The sequence below is a fragment of the Canis lupus genome, chromosome 13 (genome assembly GCF_048164855.1).
Source record: "Canis lupus baileyi chromosome 13, mCanLup2.hap1, whole genome shotgun sequence".
NCBI lineage: Eukaryota > Metazoa > Chordata > Mammalia > Carnivora > Canidae > Canis > Canis lupus.
Genome location: NC_132850.1, coordinates 4,815,583 through 4,836,718, shown reverse-complemented (window position 1 = coordinate 4,836,718; position 21,136 = coordinate 4,815,583). Strand labels below are relative to the sequence as shown.

Here is a 21,136-nt window from a genome sequence, read left to right as displayed (position 1 = left end):
TCCCTTTTACCCCACAGGGTACTGGGTACAAGCATAGTTTTCAGCATTGCACTGCTGTTCTACCAAAATAAAGATGTATCCTCTGTGATCAAGCCCAACTGGAGGAAAGGGCTGAGAAAGAATGGCTCCATTTATTTTATTGTTTGTACCCAGGTATCTGATGGCAGTTTCTTTCCCTTTGCTCCTCCAGCCAATCTGAGCTAGAAAGTATCCAGGAAGTTCTTGGAGATTATAGAGCCTGTCATGGAACTCTCATCAGATGGATTGAGGAGACCACTGCCCAGCAGGAAATGATGAAGCCAGGCCAGGCAGAGGATAGCAGAGTGCTGTCAGAGCAGCTCAGCCAACAGACGGTGGGTGTAGCACTCTTGTGGTAATAGTTGGCTGGAGGGGGGTGGGGGTAGGTGAGAGGGGAGTGGGGAGGGTTTAGTTCATCATAAAAGAAGATGATAAACTAGCTATTAAGCTTCCCCCAAGTGGTAGGACATTCTGAGCCTCTTCTTCAAGCAGAATGATTTCAAGATGATGCTGGTTTTGGCTTTGCATTTAGGCCAGAAAGACTTGTAAGGTCCTTTCCAGTTCTGAGTTGTAGTGACCATCTATTATAACCATAGATGGACAAATTAAAATTGTCTTTCTTCATTTTGTTTATTTTTTTTTCTTTTTCTTTTTTTTTCATTTTGTTTCTTGATACTGCTTTTGATCTTACTAGGATTGGAATCTGAGGCATTAAAACTGGGAAAGATGTGAATGGACAAAACTTGTTTGAAGTTTTCACTTGTTAGTATTTGGGGGATTTTTTTTTTTTTTTAGCTTGTTTTGATTAGCATTATAGTTTAGAGTATGAAATCTGGTATTGGATTGCTTAGATACCAGTCCTGGCTCACTCACTCACTATGAGACCTTGACCAAATTACTTAGCCTCTCAGTATTCTACTTCCTCGTCAATAAAATGGATCTAGTCCATTATTTGCTCAACCTACCTCACTCATAAGGTTATTGTTGTCAGGGTTCAATGAAGTGACACATGTAAAATATGCAGAACAGTGGTTTCTGAAGTGTGGACTCCATACTAGTAGCATCAGCATCACCTGGGAGCATTAAGAAATGCAAGTTCTCAGACCTACCCAAACCAACCAAGTCAGAAACTCCGGAGGTGTGGGGCCCAGCGATCTGTATTTTATTGAGCCTCACAGGTGATTCTGATGTAGCTAAGATTTGGAAACTGCCTTAGAGCATAGTAAATGCTCGGCTGTTTTGATGACAATAGGGAGAAAGATAATGTTGTGATACTTTGTTTTCTAGGATCTGTTTGCAGAAATCGAGAAGAATCAGACAAAGCTGGACCAATGTCAAAAATTTTCCCAGCAATACTCTACTATTGTAAAGGTAACTCTACATATCCCCAGAGGAACATAAATGATCTCCAGCGTAGGAAGATCTTCCTCGTCACTGTAGGTTTTGTTTCTAGACAAATAAGCACTTCTACTAGAGGCTGGCCCCATCCTCCAATTAATGCAGATGTGTACTCTTCATGGCCCTACATATGGGAATGCTCAGAGTGGTACCAGACATCAGCCCTGATTCAAGGAGTTACCCCTTTGGGTGATTCATAGGTTTTTAAAATTTGCCATGTCAGAATGTTTTGGATTTCTTCTCAAATATAATTCTCATTGTCTTGCCTATTTCAGGAAATCATGTCCTATTTTCCTACTTGCTGAAGCAAAAAACCCGAGAGTCATCCTTACCTCTTCTCCTTGCCTAAACTTTATGTTCAGTCTGTGAACAACATGTCTCCATCTTCCAGTATATCACTGACCTATCTTTCGTTACCCACCCACCTGCCCCTCCATTTCTCTGCTTTGCATCTAAGTAAGGAATCTTCTTAGACTATTCTAATAACCTCTGAGCTGACCTTTTGCTTTTACTCCTGCCCCACAGACTATTGTCCCACACAGTAGCCAGGTTCACCTTTTTAGAACGTACTAGGTGTCACTGAATCACAGATGTCACCAATTATAAACCATACTGTTATTTTATACACTACCAAGAAAGAGGAAACTCTGCCAATTATGCAAATACCATTTGACTGTAAAACTTATTCTAGTTTTAGAGATACTAAAATATGGGGGAAATGTGTACCTTACAACAGCTGAAATATGGTAAATTGGATCATGTCACTCTTCCTGCTAAAAACTGTCCAAAATTTCATATCCTACTCATAATAAAATCCTAAAGCTATATATGGCTTTATGAGGCCCTGCATAATCTGGTCCCCCCTCCCTATTTCTCTGATAACATCTTTAAATAAAAATGACCTGAGATTATTATATATTTATTATGTTCCTTCCCATGAGAATATAAGTTCCAAGGGAACAAGGTGTTTTTTTTTTTTTTTTTAAGATTTATTTATTTATTCGGGGGGGGGGGGGTGGGCGGAGCAGAGACACAGACAGAGGGAGAAGCAGGCTCCATGCAGGAAGCCTGACGTGGGACTCGATCCTGGGTCTCCAGGAACATGCCCTAGGCTGCAGGCAGCGCGAAACCGCTGCACCACCAGGGCTGCCCGAACAAGGTTTTTTCTAACTTGTTCTCCACTCTATGTATAGCACTCAGAACAATGACAGGTACATAGTAGATGCTCAACAAATATTTTTTGAATGAATACATTTCTTTAGTTAATAACAGAAGACTTGATAACACGAAGAATTAGTTAATTAATTAATTGTTTATTTTACATGAAGAATTTAGTCCAAATCCTAGCTTCACCATTTTCCAGGCTAAAGACTTTGAGCAACTGTCTTAGCCTCTCAGGGTATCTATTGCTCTGTCTACAAAATGGGAACAGTAACTACCTCACTGAATGATTATAAAGATTATGTGAGATAATGTATACATAGGACATTTCCTCAAGCTTAAAATACATTTAGTAAACGGTAGCATCTTCTTTGATTAGTAGTACCATTTTATTACATCTATTGTTTTTTAAATTTTTTTAAATTTTATATTTTTAAAGATTCCATTTATTTATTTGAGAGAGGGAACGAAGGAGAGAGAAAGCACGAGCAGGGGGAGGGGCAAATGGAGAGGGAGAAGCAGACTCCCTTGCTGAGCAACAGGAAGGAGCCCAAGGCGGGGCTCCATCCCAGGACTGTGGGATCATGACCTGAGCCAAAAGTAGACACTTAACCAACTGAGCCACCCAGGCGCCCCACTACTACTGTTTTTTTTATAGACTACTTAAGGAACTCATTGTGTGTTTTCCTTCTGCCTAGAGTTTTCTAAGTAGACAACAGAAAACAAGACATTCTAGGCAAAAGGAACTGCATAATCAAAGGCACAGAAGAATGGAAATATAACGACTGTATGAGGAAATAGCAAAAATGCTGGCATAACTAGAAAGTGTATGGTACATAAGAAGCAGTGACTATGAAAAAGAAGGGGAGGTTGAGTTCAGTCTATGAAAGACTATGTCCAATTCTCTTCACTTTACCTTCTGTTCTTATTTCTTACCATGAGATGTTAGAACCAGGAACATCAGGATCATTTTGGAGCTTGTCAGAAATACAGAATCTTCAGCCTGCCAAATCAGAATCTCAATTTCAATAAGATCCCTAGATGATTTGTGTACATGTTGATATTTGAGAAGCTCTAATCTTTGTAAAGCTTTCAAACAGAGGAATGAAGTGGTCATCTTTGTGTTTTAGAAAAGTTATTCCGGTGGCAGGATAGAAAATAAATTGTGAAGAGAGCACAGTAGGAGAGTAGTAAGAGGCTCTTGTGCCCATCCATGAGATATGAAGAGGGTCTGGCCAGTGGCAACACTCAGAATTGCAGAGGGAGTGTCAGCATAGTACAGGGACAATAGAAGAGCATTGGTTTAGGATTACTCTGTGTCTCACCCACTGAGTAATCAGGGGAACTCACTTCCTGTCTCTGAGCTTCAGTTTCCCAGTGGATGAGATGAAAAGGATGGTCAGCAAACAACAAACTGCAAACTCAAGACTCACCAAACTGTGACCCACAGGCTAAACTGAGCCTGGATATCTGTTTTTGCATGGCCCATGAGAAATGGCTAAAAAAATTTTTTGAAGGAAGAATAGTACTTCATGACACATGAAAATTCTATGAACTTCAACTTTTAGTGTCCATACATACATGACATTTTATCATAACACAGCACACCCTTTCATTTACTGATTGTCTACAGCTTCTTTTAATTACAATGGCAGAGTTGATCAGCTATGACAGATCATATGGGCTGATAGTTTCCATCTGGCCCTTTAGGGGAAAAGTTTGCTAACCACTGGTTTAAATGATCACCAAAATGCTTCCAGCAATGAAATGCTATGATTTTGTTGTATGAATTATGTGAGCTGTAAAGCCCTATGTAAATGTAGTGAAATTTCTTCCTCCCCAAGGACTATGAATTGCAACTGATGACATACAAGGCCTTTGTGGAATCACAGCAGAAATCCCCTGGCAAGCGCCGTCGAATGCTTTCCTCCTCAGATGCCATCACGCAAGAGGTGAAAGGGTGGGGAAAGGACATGCCACTATTTTCCCTTAAGGAAAGATTTGTTGTCAGGGCCCTGACAGTTTGATTTAGAGCTTATCTTTCTGTTGAGCATGTGATTTCATGAAAACTTCCTCTTATTTTCAACTATTTAAATATACCTTTCTGGCAGATAATTTATCTAAACTGTTTTTTTTTTTTTTTTGAACCATAGTTCATGGACTTAAGGACTCGCTATACAGCACTGGTGACCTTAACCACTCAGCATGTAAAATATATCAGTGATGCACTCCGGCGACTGGAGGAGGAAGAGGTGAGGACAGTTGGGTCCTAAATCATTTTGAAAATAGAATTAAAAATCCTGTGTCTCATCTATCAAAATTTAAATTTACAGCCAATTCTCATTATTCACAGTAGTCATGTTCTGTGACATTACTATGCATACTACATTAGGGAATACTGGACTCTTGCACTTAGTGGGAAATACAGGGTTAGATTCCTGTAAGCCTCTGGTCACACCTTTTAGAGCACAAATAATATATAATCTTGTTTTACGTGTGTTTTTGTGTAAAAACACTTTATTTAATATATACTGTTGATTCAGGCCAAGTGCACTATAACTCACACCTGAATGAAGTTTATTTAATATACATTTTCTCTGTAAGGCCCATCATAGCCTTCATTGCTTAGGAACACAAGACACTTCAGAACTATGCTTGGGTCCCTTTTAAATGGCAAAATCTCTGTGACTATCATAAATTCTGTGACTATCATAAATAAATAAAAAAAAATTAAAAAAAAAAAAAAGGGATCCCTGGGTGGCACAGCGGTTTAGCGCCTGCCTTTGGCCCCGGGCGCGATCCTGGAGTCCCGGGATCGAATCCCACGTCGGGCTTCCGGTGTATGGAGCCTGCTTCTCCCTCTGCCTGTGTCTCTGCCTCTCTCTCTCTCTCTCTCTCTCTCTCTCTGACTATCATAAATAAATAAAAAATATTTAAAAAAATAAATAAATGGCAAAATCACCAACAAAAATTGTGGGAAAAAATGGCACTAAATAGATTGTGAAAAGGACACTTGTTGAGAGCTGTATCAGAGCTGAAACAAGAAGATAGAGTGTCCCCTTGTTCTATCTCAGCTGGGAATGTTGAGTATATCTGAGAATGTGCTTATGGCACAGGTATTGATTTTGGGGTTAAAAATAAAATATAGTGAGTACACAAATTCACAAATAGGGAATTTGTGAATAATGAGGATTAACTATCTTATGTCCAACACTCCCACCTCTAAGTATCTTCATTATAGAAATATTGTGTGAAAAAAGGAGATGTGAGCAAAGATCCTTAATAAAGTATAATCTGTTAAAGGGAAATATTGGAAACATTCAAATTCTGTATAATGGAATGCTATGAAACTGTTAAAAAAATGTAATAGGTTTATTATATATTGTATTCTTATTATAAGATAAAGTGTTAAGAATTTCATGAGGAAAATACATTTATAACGCTATACTGTATTTCTCGAAAAAAATTGATGTGTAAGTAGAGCTGGGCAATTCAAACCCATGCTGTTCAAAGGTCAGCTGTACACTAAATTTCTGTGAAGTGAGATTAGAGGGACATATATTACACATTTCAGATTATTTGCATTTGTTATAATGTGTATGGAATCTTTTTGTAATTCTAAAAAACTGTGTCTTTCCAAAGGAAGTTTCTGCATGTTCACCCACTTGTATAAAAGAACTATTGTTGGAAATATTAACTTACATCAATTTTTGTCTATGTGAATTAGCAAAAAACTTCTTTATGTCAATAACTACCTCGTTTAATCTCTGTAGACTTCACTCTCTTTACCTATAAATCTAGCAATCATGAAAATAAGGTGTTATATGTAAAGGATTTTTAAAAATCAGTAAATAATTATTGAACGTCCTTCATATATTAAAAAAATGTGCTTTTTTAAGGAAAGGTGCCAACTTAGATAAGATGAATTTAGCTACTAGTATCACACAGTTTTACACCTGTGAACAATGCTCTGGCTGGGTAAATTATATTTATCTTGGGGTTATTTTAGCTTCCTACTGACTTAGGTGACTTTCGTGTCTCTATTTTAGGAAATCAGATGTTAGGCCAGTTTAATAAGACATTGACCAAGATACTGATTTTCTAATTCCTATTTTAGAAAGTTGTTGAAGAGGAAAAACAGGAGCATGTGGAGAAAGTTAAAGAACTTTTGGGCTGGGTGTCTACTCTAGCAAGGAATACACAAAGCAAAGCTACCTCATCCCAGACCAAAGAATCAGCAGACATTGAAAAAGCTATTTTAGATCAGCAGGTGAGTAGAAGATCTGTCTGTCTCTTGTTGGGTAGAATAATATATAATAACACATTAGGTGGGAATAAAACAAATCACATATGGGCCACCCCAGGAATGATTATCTCAACAAATGTTAACTGCCAGGACTTAAAGAAACTTAAGAAATCATCTTATTTGTACTTCTACCTTCTTAATCAACTTTCGTTAGTTCATTGGTAATAATAATCTGAACTGGACAGCCCTGGTGGCTCAGCGGTTTAGCGCCACCTTCAGCTCAGGGCGTGATCCTGGAGACCTGGGATCACGTCCCATGTCGGGCTCCCTGCATGGAGCTTGCTTCTCCCTCTGCCTGTGTCTCTGCCTCTCTCTCTCTCTCTCTCTCTGTCATCCATGAATAAAGAAATAAAATATTTAAAAAATAATAATAATAATTGAACTAAGATAGGATTTTCCCTAGGATTTTTTTAAGCATTATTTCAAATAATTTTGATCCTTTAATTTCTTGGGTTCTGAAGCTATACTCTTATTTCTGTCATGTAGGTTCTGGCAGAGGAGCTGACAACCAAGAGGGAACAAGTCTCTGAGGCAATTAAAACATCCCAGATCTTCTTGGCCAAGCATGGTCATAAGTGAGTATTAGATGAGAGATTATGGCACATCTAGGGGACTGAATCTATCTGACTAAAATTTAGGATTATGGTGAGATTTCAGGCTGGAGAGTTCAGGGCTTTAAGAGCCAGATTATGAAAAGCCTTATAGTTCATGAGAAGAATTAACATTTTACCTTATTGGCTATGGGGAGAAGCCTTATACTTGATTGGATTTTGTTGATGAAGGTTTCTAGGACAGTTTTACAGAGAGTAGATTAACATAGGCCGGAGTGGAGGCCTGAGAGACCAGTAAAGAGGCTGTTGTGATGATACAGGTGAGAAATGATGAAGGTAGAGAAGGGCACAGGTTCAAAAGATACTAAAGATGATGAATTTACAGTGTTAGTGACAAATGAAAATTGTCAACTACAACTTCCAAGTTTCTGGCTTAGGCCCCTGAGTGTATGGTGATGCCACTAATGAAGATAGAGAATACAAAAGCAGGTGTGGATTGAGGGAGAAGAAGGCAGCTTTGGTTTTAGATATTATGAATGTGAGCTCAGAGGGCATCAGAGTGGAAATACTTAGCATGTATTAGGAAGTACCTAATACATTAATTTATGCCTTACGTAGTTCCACTAAAGTTGTCCAATGGGTAACTGTGTTTGTAAATTTAGGATTAATGAGAGAAATCTAATGTGATATAGATCTGAGTCATCAGCATAGTAGAAAGAAAGCATGAGTGGATTACCTTACAAGGGTTCAAGGGCTTCCTGGTTGGTGCTCCTCAGCCTGTAAAGGAAGTTTTACACAAGCATGGGGAAAACTATGAGTGATACCTTAGAACCCAAGAGAGAACAGAATTCTAGAAAAAAAGAAAGTGGTCAAAAGTCAAGAAAGATTGAGACTTGAGAAGTTTCTGAATTGGGCAAGTTGGTGACTGGTATAAAGTGAGGGCATGATGTCAGATTGAGTTTGGTCTGGAGTAGGGAGCACAGGAGGGGAAGAAGGTAGTGATGGGAAAAAGAGACTACTCTTTCAAGAAGCCTGGCCATAGGAAAGGACAAATAATACAGTATACAATGAAAGTAGAATATATAATCAAGAAAGACTTGTTTTGGGGCTCCTTAACTAACTCAGTTAATCATCTGACTCTTGATCTCAACTGAGGTCTTGATCTCAGGATTGAGTTCAAGCCCCTCATTGGGCTCTGCAAGGGTGTGGAATCCTCTTTAAAAAAAAAAAAATGACTTGTTTTCTTAAAAGATCAGAGAGATGTACCTGTGTTTATGGCCTGGATCTCAAGGACCAAAAGGGAGAAAGAGATTGAAGTAATCCAAAAGAGGTTCTGGAACATGCAGGAAAGGATAAAATTCATTAATGAGTGGAAAGTACAACCCTAGACTAGAGTTGAGACAACTTTTCCTCTGAGGTTTGAGGAAAAGGAGATTAGGAAAGGTGTGGATGAAGGTATATATGCCAGAAGTAAAGACAAAAGGTGAGAGAATTCATGCACAGTGGTCTGTCTGCATTTTCTCCTTGAAATAGGCAGGGTGGTTATTTGCTGTGAGTTATGGGAGCTGAGGGCAAGGGAATTAGGATTGACTGGGGCCTCTGAGAAGGGTTGTCAAGAAGCTCTGAGATCTAGTAGAGTCTGGGAACCAGTAGGATCCCCTCCACAGGGACCCCCAACACACACATACGATGTACTTCCCCTGTAGGCAGGAGTAGAGAAGTCCGGTGGTTCAGTTGATCTGGGCAGGAGTTTCATAAGTTAGCAAGGATAGAGTTCAAGGATAATAGCAGGGACCTGATTGTGCTGATGGACTGTGGGGTTTGAACTCTAAAAAGAAGATGTGAAGATCATAGAGAGGACTGATAGATTAAGAAAAAATGGGGAGTGGAGGTAAGGAAGGCTTTGGAAATCTCAGTAAAGTGATGGATAGTTGTAATATGTATCACAGGATTCATTCTCAGAAACAGTATTGAATGAGATAAAGAAGTCTTAAAAAAAAAAAGAAAAAAGTCATGAAATTCACCAGATTCAAGATCATGGTCACCTCTAGGGAGAACGGTAAAAGAATGGGGTTGGTGACACATGTACATTGGACTTTGGATATATCTGTAATATCTTATTTCTATGGAAAAGATCTAAAATTGGGGCACTTGGTTGGCTCAGTTGGTTGAGAGTCCAACTCTTGGTTTTGGCTCAGGGTCATCAGACAGAGCCCTGCCTCAGGTTCCATGATTAGCAGTGGGTCTGGTCTGCTTGAGATTCTCCCTCTGCCCACCCCCCTACTCTCTCTCAAATAAATAAATCTTTTTTAAAATAAGAAAAAGATCTAAAGCAAATCTGGTATAATGTCAAAATTTAGTAAAACTGGATAGTTGAGTAGTAGGTAAATAAGACTTCATTTATTTTCTCTTTTGTTTAAAATATTTTATTTTGAAATGAGAAATGGCATAAGAGTAAAGAAAGACAACTGGAAAGGTAGGGTTATAATCAGAAGTTATTATCAGATAGTAGATTCTTGAAGCTTAAAAGTTTAGAATTAGAATAATTTTAGATGATGGCAAGATCTGAGTTTGCTATGTGTGGATTCAATTAAAGTGGAGTATAGGCTCTTTGGATTGGAGACCTCACCAAGAATCATGACTTGATTTGAGATAAATAGGAATATAAGCTAGATGAATATGGAAGAGTGATCAGATCATCCATAGTTAACAGTGACAAAGAAGAATACCATCCAAGGTGGAGAAGTCATGATTTTGAAGCAAAAGATAAAAATTTCTCTCTGAAAGAGCTTCAATGCTTCATCTTCCAGGCTCTCAGAAAAAGAGAAGGAACAAATATCTGAGCAATTGAATGCCCTGAATAAGACTTACCATGACCTTTGTGATGGTTCAGCAAACCAGCTTCAGCAACTTCAGAGCCAGTTGGCCCAGCAGACAGAACAAAAGGTACTTTTACTTTCTTTCTCCAAATGGGAAGGGTACCTTTTGAATGGTATGAAAGCAGCTTTGCTGTTTGAGAATCGTGTTCACTAGCTTTCCATGACCAATGTGACTTAATTTTTAACCTCACCATAGCAGCCATTTGTCTTGTGTTTCTTTACTGGGGTTCCATGATGTATTGGTCAGTCAAGAATACTAGAAGGCACTCATGACCAACGCTGTAGATCCTGGTTCACCGTTTCTGTTGTCTGCCATTTTGTGGCAGACCACAGTTGAGAACATAAATCCTATATTATATGTGATCACAGGGCAGTGGGATTATTCCTTATTGGCATTGTGTCCCAGAAGTTGATAGCCAGGAGTTCTGAATATTGGGAAGAAAAAGGCATGTCCTCTTCCCCCATACTTTTTTTCATATCTACTAAATGAATGAGAAATGTTCATTTTCCAAGCAAACTGGTAGATTAGCTGCACTGACTGAGACGCTGGTTCCCCTTACCCATAGTCATCCCATCATGTGACTTCTTTACCAGTTCCCACTCATATTCACTTCCTGGACCATATGAAATTGTCAAATTCCTCCTGGTTGTCCTGAGTTCTTCCTGGATACTTGTGTGTATATGTAAACTTACCATATTATATACATGTGTCTCTGGGATATATATGTGTGTTTGCCTGCTTATTTCCTATGTTGTGAAGCAATGGCCATCCTGTGTGGGGCAGGTCAAAATTTAATGTCTTGTGGTTAATCAGATTTGGTCTAGATGATGCTCAAAATGATATTCACACAAAACATGCTTTGACTCTGGTCCTTGGATATGAAATTGGTACATCGGGAGCTAGAGTTGTAAAGACCACAAGACAGAACCAGCCATGATTTATTTGAGAGTAGATTTCCAAAAAGAACGTGCTGATTTAGCATTCTCTGTGTCAGGTGGCCCACTTCTTAGTGGCTTATTGCTTCACCATATAAGGGAGTATGTGAAAAGTTTTAACAATTGCTTGCTGAGAACACCCAGTTCTCATTTTGAAAGGTTAAAAAGGGGGAGAAAACAAAAGGAAAGACAAGCTGCTGAGCACCACTACATTGAGCATGATGTGTCCCCGTTATTGTTTGTGCGTTTCATGTGAAGTATTGTTCCAATTAACTGACATCCTTGCTTATAAGTTTCACTAACCCTTTGGAGTTTAAGCACAAATGCACAAAAGGGAAAAGAGGACGACCTGTTTGGGGTTCTTTTTTGCAAAAAAAAAACAAAAACAAAAACAAAAAACAGTCGCATGCTGGACGCTAACCCCAAGCTTACACTGTGTGTGCGATGCGGCTGAGCTGCTCCGTAAGGCTCTCTCTCTGTCTGCCCGAGGCGTGCTGCGACTCTGGTAAGTAGAAGCCTTTTACGTTTCCCTTCCTACTCTCCCTCTGTCTTGCTGTGCTTGTTTAGGTCAGAATTCCCATGTTTGGTGGGACTGAACTGGATTTTTCTGGATTACTTCCCAGCTCAGTGCTTCTTGCCTGTCCTTCAATTAAGAGAATACTGGAAGGAACAGCTTGTAGTCTTTTCTCTGTCTAGCAATTGGCTGGACTCCAGGTCTGTCTTCAATATCAGCATCTCTGGGACTCTAGGAATCTCATAGAAGAAATTAGAAGTTCTCAAAAGAGTCTTTTTCCTTTGTCATCATATCTGCTTCTGAATAGTCTTGTCCTGGATTTTGTTAAATAAAGAGATTATTCATGTATCTCAAAGTGTCATATTCCAGTACGATTTTCCCTTCAGTCTCTGTAGAACTGATACCTGGTAGGTTCTTAGAACTTGGTAGGTTCTTAGTACAAGTTGAACTACTTTCTAGGTCAGAACACAGAAGGGGGATGGGGAACAACACATAATATTTTAAGTAGTGTGCAAAATTCTGTTGTTCTATTATTTAAACAAATATAGTGAGAAAGGGGATGTGAACCAAACGTCTCCTCTCATTTGCTCTGAATTCTTTGTCTCTTAGAGCATGTGACTAACTGAATTTGAAATCCTTGGTGCATGTCTTTAAAATTGAGGGGCACATAGGTTGAGGATTTTAAGGATTTCCTTACTATTTACCAATTTATTTATTAATTCAGCAAATGTTTATTGAACTGCCGCAACTGTTACTAGACACTGAATGGGTGAAGTACCTGCTTTTGCAGAGCTTACTTGACTGAGACAGAATAAAATGCATTATTTAGGAGGCAGGGAAGTGACTGGCAGTTGCTTCAACAACATCCTCCATGGATAAGCTCAAGAAGTAAATAAGGATCAGAAAGTAATACTGACTCAAGAGGGACAGACAAAATCATTTATAGAAAATAAAGATAATGAACATGAACAAGGAGAGGTAGAAAGTTGACAATAATAGAAGTATTTTAAATGGCAAAACACTTGAATGATTTAATTTCAGAATACCATCATTCTGTGATTAAAGGCTTCAAAAAAGGAATTCTTTTAGGAGCTCTTTTTAGGGTTTTTTTTGCAAGGGTCACTTCGGCGATGTGTAAGATTTGCCTTATTTCCTAGACATGGGACATTATAACTCCTGTGTATGATGCAGCTCAACTGTATCATCTATCCTTCATGCTCTTCTGGATCTGATGGTGGAGGCAGTAGTAATAGCACAAGACTTAGATTCAGAACTTGATTTGATTCTGAACTCACTTGTATTGTGATCTTAGACAAGTTATCTAATAACCTTGCAGTGCCTCATTTTCTTATCTGCAAACTAAAGATTAAAATAATTGCTTTCATAGGATTGTTGTGAGGATTAAATATCTGCCTTCAGTAAATTTATTAAGTGCCCAAAAAACAGTATCTGGAAGCATGGTACTTGTAACTGCCTGTGATAGCCTGGACCAGAAGGAAAGTTGCTAGTGGTTCCAGACGCAAAAGTTCCCAGTCTGTTCCTTCCTTGACTTGCTACTTCCAGTTCCCAGAACTAATTTAACTCAGGGTCGTTGCCTTGGGAGGTGCTGGCAATGGCCACCAACTATGACTGCCCCAATTGTAAAGCAGCTGCTTGAGTACTACACACTAGGCTGTTTACAGAGATGCACACCTGTTGTATGGCTACTGGCCTGCTTGAATCTTTCTTCTAATCCTGTGGGCTAGTCCTGCCAAACTCATTATTAGCAGGGAAGTACTATTTCAAGAGTCTTCTGCGTGGGTTGTAACATTGAGAAGTTGTTATATAGAGTTGACTTCTCACTTCTGGGGAACTGGTGTATTTCTAGAGGAACCTTTGTGTGGTGAGTCTTAGAAGTAGTTGATCTTTCACTTTCACTGCTTGCTACTTTGTAGAGCTTGTCACTCAGATATGCTTAATGCTACCCATCAGTCAAGTAATCTGTGATTTTCTGGCCATGTTCAACATTCTGTGGTTTTGACAAATTCTGTTTTAGTATTAATGCGGTCAGGCTTTAGAGTGTTTCCTACACATTGGGGCTCATCCCAGGTTGGGTTCTTCTTGTGGTCAGAATTTGATAAACTGTTGTTCTTTAAATGAATCCTTTAAGCAGTTGGGCTTCTCTGATTCAGTTTTCTTTTTCATTTTTTTTTTTTTTTAGGGTTGCAGAGCAATTGCTGGGGTGATTGACCTAGGCACAGTGGAGATATTTCCCATCTTCAAAGCCATGCAAAAGGGCCTCATTGACCAAGACACAGGCCTTGTGCTCCTGGAATCCCAGGTTATCATGTCTGGCCTCATTGCCCCTGAGACCAGTGAGAAGCTCTCTCTGGAGGAGGGTCTAGCCAGAAACCTCATTAATCCCCCGATGTACCAGCAGTTCCAAGAGCTACAGGATGTCCTGTCCTTAATAAGCAGGCTTACTGAGAGCAAAGGCCTTCTTTCTGTGGTGGAAGCAATTGAGAAGAAAATAATCAGTGAGAGAGTTGGGCTGAAAGTTTTAGAAGCTCACCTGGCAGCTGGAGGTTTCCATCTCTCCCCTAATAAGAGCTGCATTAACCTAGAAGAGGCTTTTCACCAAGGCCTCATCTCTGCAAGGCTTCACTCAGTGTTAGAGTCTTCCCTGAAATCATCCAAGAATTTGATAGACCCCAACACAGCTGAGAAAGTCAGTTTGCTGGATCTGATGCAGAGATGTATTGTTCACCAGGACTCAGGGTTGAAACTGCTGCCTGTCAAGCAATTGGCAGGGGGAATGGTGAGCTTGAAATCAGGCCGGAAGGTTAGCATCTTCCGTGCAGTTCAGGAAGGCCTAATAGATAGGCAGGTCACTGTCCGGCTGCTGGAAGCTCAGCTTTTTGCTGGTGGCATAGTAGATCCAAGAACAGGACACAGACTTACCGTGGAAGAGGCTGTAAGACATAATTTGATTGACCAAGACATGGCCTGTGCTCTTCTCATAAGGCAGCTTCAGACAGGAGGCATCATAGACACAGTCACTGGGCATAGGCTGACCATAGATGAAGCCGTGAACAATGATCTAGTAGCTGCTAAGATTGCCCTTGTGATTCTGGAGTCCCTTTGGTCGTTCATGGGGTTGCTGTGGCCTGAATCTGGAGAGATCCTCCCAATCACAGATGGCTTGGAACAAGGTCTTGTGTCTACTGAACTAGCTCATAAAATCCTTAGTGGCCGACAGCATATTAAAGCTCTATTTCTACCAGCAAGCACAGAGGTTTGGTCCTGGAAAAAAGTAGTAGAAGATGGTATGTTGGACAAAGATCTTGTTGATAACTTAAGATCAGTTTGCATACCTGATGTGATGCCCCACATGCAATTAGCAGATTCTTCAGAACGAAGCAAATTGAACATTAATCCTGGAGCAGGAGGTCTGCCACGCAGCCAGAGCCAGACAGAGGGCATGGTAAGCCCGAGTGAAAAGCTGTTGTTTCAGCTGATGACTCACAGCTATATCAATGTGAGGGATGGACAGAGGCTGCTCCTGTTAGACAACAAACTGATAGAGACACTGACAGCAAGAGATGAACATCAGGCAGGTCCTCCAGAAATGTTTGAAGTTGGACATCAGAGACTAGAAACTCCTGAGGGATTACAAGAATCGATAAATGTCAAAACCACAGAAACTTTCTGTGATGGGCTGAGTAGGCAGCCACGTGAGTTCCAGGCTTCCTTTCAGAATGAAGAATATCCTAATCAGGCAGATTGTGCTGAAGCAAAGGGCAAAACGACCACTGTAGAAATTGAAGCTTCCCCAATAGAGAACTTTCAAAGAGACCTATTTGTGGGGGAACAAAAAGTAAGAAATCCAAATGTTGGTACTTTGATGGTCTTAGATAAAGGCAAATCAGAGTTAAAAAGACAATTGCTAGATACCAAAAAGGAAGAACTAATAGGAATGTCTACCAGAGAAAATGTTAGCAGGAGATTTCTCCATATAGTACCCACTGAGGAAGCTGAAGATGTGACCTTGGCGGCAGGCAGAGATCCTTTTTCTGTTGAGAAACTGAATGAAGAATGGCAGACTCCCGGAAAGACTTCCTTTCTGTGTCGGACAGAACAAGCAAACACACTTGACATTGAAATTCCAGGTGAAAGTGAAAGGCCACTCCTAAAACCCCAAAGCAAGAAGTCACAATTTCAGAGGAAAAAAATGCTAAATTTAGAATCAAAACTAGAGTCTGAAAATAACATGAATATTCCTACTCTAGACAAAAAGAAAAACTTAAGTAAAACATTTTCAGGTAGAGATGACCATAAACAAAATCCAGAAGGACATGACATTGTAGGTGGTAGTATGATGACATTAGAAAAGACAGATGCAGAAGATAATGATCATGAACCCTCTCTGTTATGCAGTCATCCTTCAGAAATGCTCCAGGAAGCTACCTTAAATACATTATCTGCACAATTACTAGATAGTGGTATCATTCACGAAAACACAGGTCAGAAGCTCTTACTAAATGAAGCAATAGCCCGAGGTATCGTGCCCAGTCACACTGCTGTGAAACTTATGGGAAAACTGAACATGTTTCGGGGCTTTTTTGACTCTCAGACCTGCGAGTCTCTGACCACTGAAGAAGTCATTGATGAAGGTCTTATGGATGAGAAACTGTTACATAATGTCCTCATGGCAGAGAAAGCTATTAGTGGAGTCTTAGACCCCCGTACCCGCACACTCTGCTCTGTGAAGGAAGCAGTTGCATTTGGACTTCTTGACACACAAACAGCCTCCAGAATTTTAGAGGGGCAGGTGGTGACTGGTGGAATTGTTGACCTGAAACGAGGCAAAAAGGTTTCGGTGACTTTGGCCTCAAATCTTGGCTTGGTGGACTGTGCTGACCAGACAGAGCTTATAAATCTGGAGAAAGCTTCCAAAGGCAGAGATGCTGAGAAAGCAGTGAGGGAGAGATTTATTAGCTTACAAATGGAGACAACTGGAATCATGGACCCTGAGAGCAAAGCTCCTTTAACAATCATGCAGTCCATTGACAGAGGACTTCTGGAGAGAGAGGAGGCTATTCGGTTGTTGACAAAGCAGGTGGTAGATGGAGGTATCATTCACCATATATCTGGGATGAGACTTTCTGTTGATAATGCCTTTGAACATGGCATCATTGATGAAGATTTAGCTAAGCAACTCAAAAAAGCTGAGAACTTAAGCGTCTGTCAGTTTTTTCATCCTGAAACGAAGGAAACTCTTTCCCTTCTGGAAGCCATAAAATTAGATCTTGTTACCCCAGACTTGAAAAGAGAAATCCAAGAAATTCAGGCTTTGACTGGAAGCTTTGTGGATCTCATTTCTAGCCAGAGATTGACCTTGGCAGAAGCTGAAAAAGAAGGACTGTTAAGTAATAAAGCAATATTGTCTTCAGGAATGGTGCATGGGATTGTAGATCCTGAGAATTGCAGAATAGTTCCTTATTCAGAATTAGTAAAGAAATGTAAGATTGATATTGAATCTGGTCAGAGATATCTAGAAGTAATTCCCTTCTCAGGCATTAAAGATGAGGCTAGTGACAAAGTGCTAACACTGTCTCAAGCAACTCAGCTTGGAAAAGTGGACTTTTTATCTACACTGAAGGTTCTGGAAGCTCAGGCAAATACTGGGGGAATCATAGATACTGCCACAGGGAAAAGACTGACTTTAGCATCAGCTTTGGAAAAGGAATTAGTGGATGAAAACATGGTCAGAATTATTGCGTCTCGTCAGGTAGTAAATGGAGGAATTGTTGACATATTTAATGATCAGAGAGTGACTCTAAAGGAAGCTGTTGAGAAAAGACTTATTAGTCCTGAGCTGGCAACTATGATCCAGATAGATACTTTAGAGTCCTGTGATCACAGGGCTCAGATTGAAAAGCAAGATGGAATTGAAGTATGTGAAATAGAAAAGGAATTTCTAAGAAAGGAAATGTTAATTGATTGCAATCAGACTGCTGGAATGAATAATGGTAAAGGAGCAAGTGAGAAATTATTTCAGATTGGAAGTCAGTCTGCACAAGGAAAGGTTAAAGCAAGAGTTTCTGACAGGGGGCAGGCCAAAAAGAGCAGAGATATTTCATTAAAGGAATTAGAATGCAAGGCTCAAGATAAAAGGAGAGCTTCTCCAGATGCTGAAGAATCTGTCAGTATCATAGTTCCTGGTCATCATAAAGGTACACCATTGGGCCAAGGTTTGGTGACACACTCTCACTCGGAAGTTTGTAATTTTAAACTCAAAGAGGTGGCTAGTGATGACATGGAAAAAAACACAAATGAAGAGCAGGAAAACATGGGGGCCCACAGAGAAATTACTTCTCTTATGAAACATTCTATATCAGGTCCAGTTCCTAAAGAAATAGTAGAAAACCAGGAAAGAATTATTTCAGAAGTACAAGAATCAGATTATGAAACTTCAGGCAAATTGCCGAGTGAGCAGAAACCAATGAATACCAGCGAGAAAAGTAAGAGGGGGAAGAGGAAGATGATAATAGAAGAAAGTGTCAAAACATGCAAACCAATTCTTTCTGAAGAAAAGTTGAATCAAGAAACCACCATTAGAGCTGACCAGGGATCCAATGTAGAGAGTCCACCTGTGGAAATAACCATAAATGAAAAAGGAGAAGAAGCTGGTAGAAAGCTGGGATTTTCTATAATTTGTAAAACTCAAAACTCTTCCCCAGTGATACCCAAAGGGATTTCTGTAAATCAGGATGCTTTAACATTCTCCAAATCTTATCAGGTCAGTGAAGGAGAAGCAAAAAATCTAAGCCTCTCCTTAATCTTAAAACAAGAAGAAAATTTATCCCAAATTACTGGTGGGGCCCAGAGTGAACCATCCTCTTCTACGATCCCAAGACCTGAAGGATTACATTACCAGGAATCAGTTAGAAAGGCTCAAGTTGCAGGCAGATCCCAAATTTCTGAAACAAACAAGCCTTTCCAAGGAACCATCAGACTGGAGACCAACTCTTTTCAAGATTCTTGTGTTACTTTTAAGACCAAAGAAACCAAAGATCTGATTTGCTCCTCTGATGGATGTAAAGAAAGGTCATACCAGGAGCTACCTTTTGACTCAACAAGAACTCTTAAGTTAGAAGAAACTACAGTTTCTACAGTAGACCCAAAAGAAATCAATTATCTGGAATTCTCAGACAGAAAGGACTTTCATCATCAGGACAACAGAAGTGATGGTGAAATTTGTGGAGTTCTTGCATCTAACATAGTAACAACTCAGGAAATGACGGGAGAGAAATTTCTAGAAAGGTCAAACTCTACAGTTACAGGTGTAGAAGCAGCATCTTTTGAAGGCATAGCTCAGGGTGTTCCCAGAGTCTTAGTGTCCCTTCTTCCAGAGAAACTGTTCAAAGATGTGTCTCAAAAAGAGAGTTCAGGGCAACAAGATGCCACCATTAGTCCCACTATTCCAGAGACCAGTGAAGAAAAGCCAATACCACACGTACACCCTACATTGAAGATGGCTGAGAAGACACCACTGGAAAAGCTCAGAGAAAGCCCTGGTGGTGAACAGACTCCCTTCACGACTACAGCTGGGGGAAGGGGAAATGAAGGTGTAAACCTAGAGCCCTCCAGAACAACTAAAGTAAGTTTCCCATTTGGCGTGTTTGTATACATATTTTTTAAGATCTAACTAGTTTAATGCTAAAACTCTTGACTGGATATTGAGTTTACAGTATGTACAATTGTGTGCATACACACAGTTTCGGGAGACTAGAGGGTTCTCTAAGGTATAACTTAGTTTACTACCTTCTGTTTGTTACACTGTTGTTAGAAAATTAGGTAGAATGTCTTTCTGAAACGTGCAAGGTTTTTAAATTAGAAAATAGCATTGGAGCTAGTATGAACTACTAGAGTGATGCTACCTGTGGTTGGAATAGCTTTTGGAAGTTTTGCGGTGCTTATGGATTGGTAATCATGAGCCTCTCCGGGAAAGTTAATAAAATCACTTTTTTTTTGGACTATTGATTTGGGACAACATAGACACAGTAACATGTTTCATTTCATTCCACCTGTGTGTAGTAAAAATTTCTATTTGTCAATAAGACCTGGCCTACTTTTAAAGGCAGAATTAAAGGAGAATGTCTAATCTGAGTGAGTTTTCTTTTTGCTTCCACAGAATGTATTTAACCGGCAACTCTGTCTAGAACATGATGAGAAGCTGGTATCCTACCTCTCTCTATTACGAGACATCGAAATGAGAACCAAACAGATTCAACCTCTTGACCGAAACGTGGCAGAGCTACAGGATCTGCTGTGTCAGGCCAAGGTGGGTTCCCAGAGACTTCCTGCAGGCCCACCAGCTTGGAGGAAACAGAGACTATTTAAGGAAGAAAAACATGTTCAGGGGCATCTGGGTGCCGCAGTTAGTTAAGCCATCTGACTCTTGATCTCAGCTCAGGTCTTGATCTTGAGGTTGTGAGTTCAAGCCCCATGTTGGGATATACCCTGGGCATGGAGCCTACCTAAAAAAAAGAAAAATTATTAAAAAGAAAAAAAGAAAGAAAGGAAATACCACCATTTAAAGGACAAAAAAAAGAAATATATTTGAAAAACTAGAAATCTCTGAAGAACATCAGGACACACTGGTGTCACCAAAACCAAAGCAGAAGAGACTCAAGGGGGGAGTTACAGCGGGAGTAAATCCAATAGGGAGACTGAGTGAGGGCTGAAAGGGGGATTTAGTGCCGAGAGTCAGTGGTAACCTTAATAAGAACAGTTTCAGTGGAATTGTAGGTTATAAACACAGTTGCAGTGAAAAGTTCCAACAGTTGGAGGTTGGAAGATCGGAGCAATGAATTGTAAATCATTCTTTCCAGAAGCTTGGTGGTGCAGGCAAGGAGAGAGGTAAGATACTAGCTGGAGGAGATGCATTCATTGAAAGAGGAATATTTTCAGTGGATTTTGGGGCCAATAAGGAGGAACCAATAGAAAAGGAAAACTTGAAGTTTGGGGAGAGAAGAAATGATAATGGATGGCATGAGGTTCCCAAGGACATAAAATCAGACAGCTTGAGGGGGAGGAAGAGGAGCCCTTTCCGACAACCGAGATTAAGACTTGTCACCAGATTGGAGTCACAATGAGAACAGCCTGTAGAAGTTAAGTAGTCTCTCAATATCCAATACCCTACGGCCTTGGGTAGGGCGGCTGAAGGGCAGGTGAGGATGATGCCCAGAACCGCCATAGCATATTTCTGGCTTCTTTGCCGAGGATCAGAATATCATAGACTGGTTGAGTGGGAAGGCTGAGTTGGGATATTTTTATATTTTTATATTTTTTGGTTCTGCCCCCTTGGAATTTGGAGTAGAAGAATTCC

General features: G+C 40.0%; 1 protein-coding gene across 24 annotated transcripts in view; it reads left to right on the top strand.

Moving 5' to 3' along the window:
• Positions 1–21,136, top strand: part of MACF1 (microtubule actin crosslinking factor 1) — a 341,210-nt gene that overhangs the window by 201,934 nt on the left and 118,140 nt on the right. For 22 of the 24 annotated variants that reach the window (XM_072771834.1, XM_072771853.1, XM_072771848.1 and 19 more), the window contains 9 exons: positions 191–353; positions 1,306–1,389; positions 4,422–4,529; positions 4,731–4,829; positions 6,695–6,847; positions 7,370–7,458; positions 10,245–10,380; positions 13,964–19,405; positions 19,940–20,089. In XM_072771834.1, the coding sequence (XP_072627935.1) occupies positions 191–353; positions 1,306–1,389; positions 4,422–4,529; positions 4,731–4,829; positions 6,695–6,847; positions 7,370–7,458; positions 10,245–10,380; positions 13,964–19,405; positions 19,940–20,089 (6,424 nt within the window). The remainder of the gene's footprint in view (positions 1–190; positions 354–1,305; positions 1,390–4,421; positions 4,530–4,730; positions 4,830–6,694; positions 6,848–7,369; positions 7,459–10,244; positions 10,381–13,963; positions 19,406–19,939; positions 20,090–21,136) is intronic. The other 2 variants (XM_072771855.1, XM_072771854.1) reach the window with 1 other exon arrangement.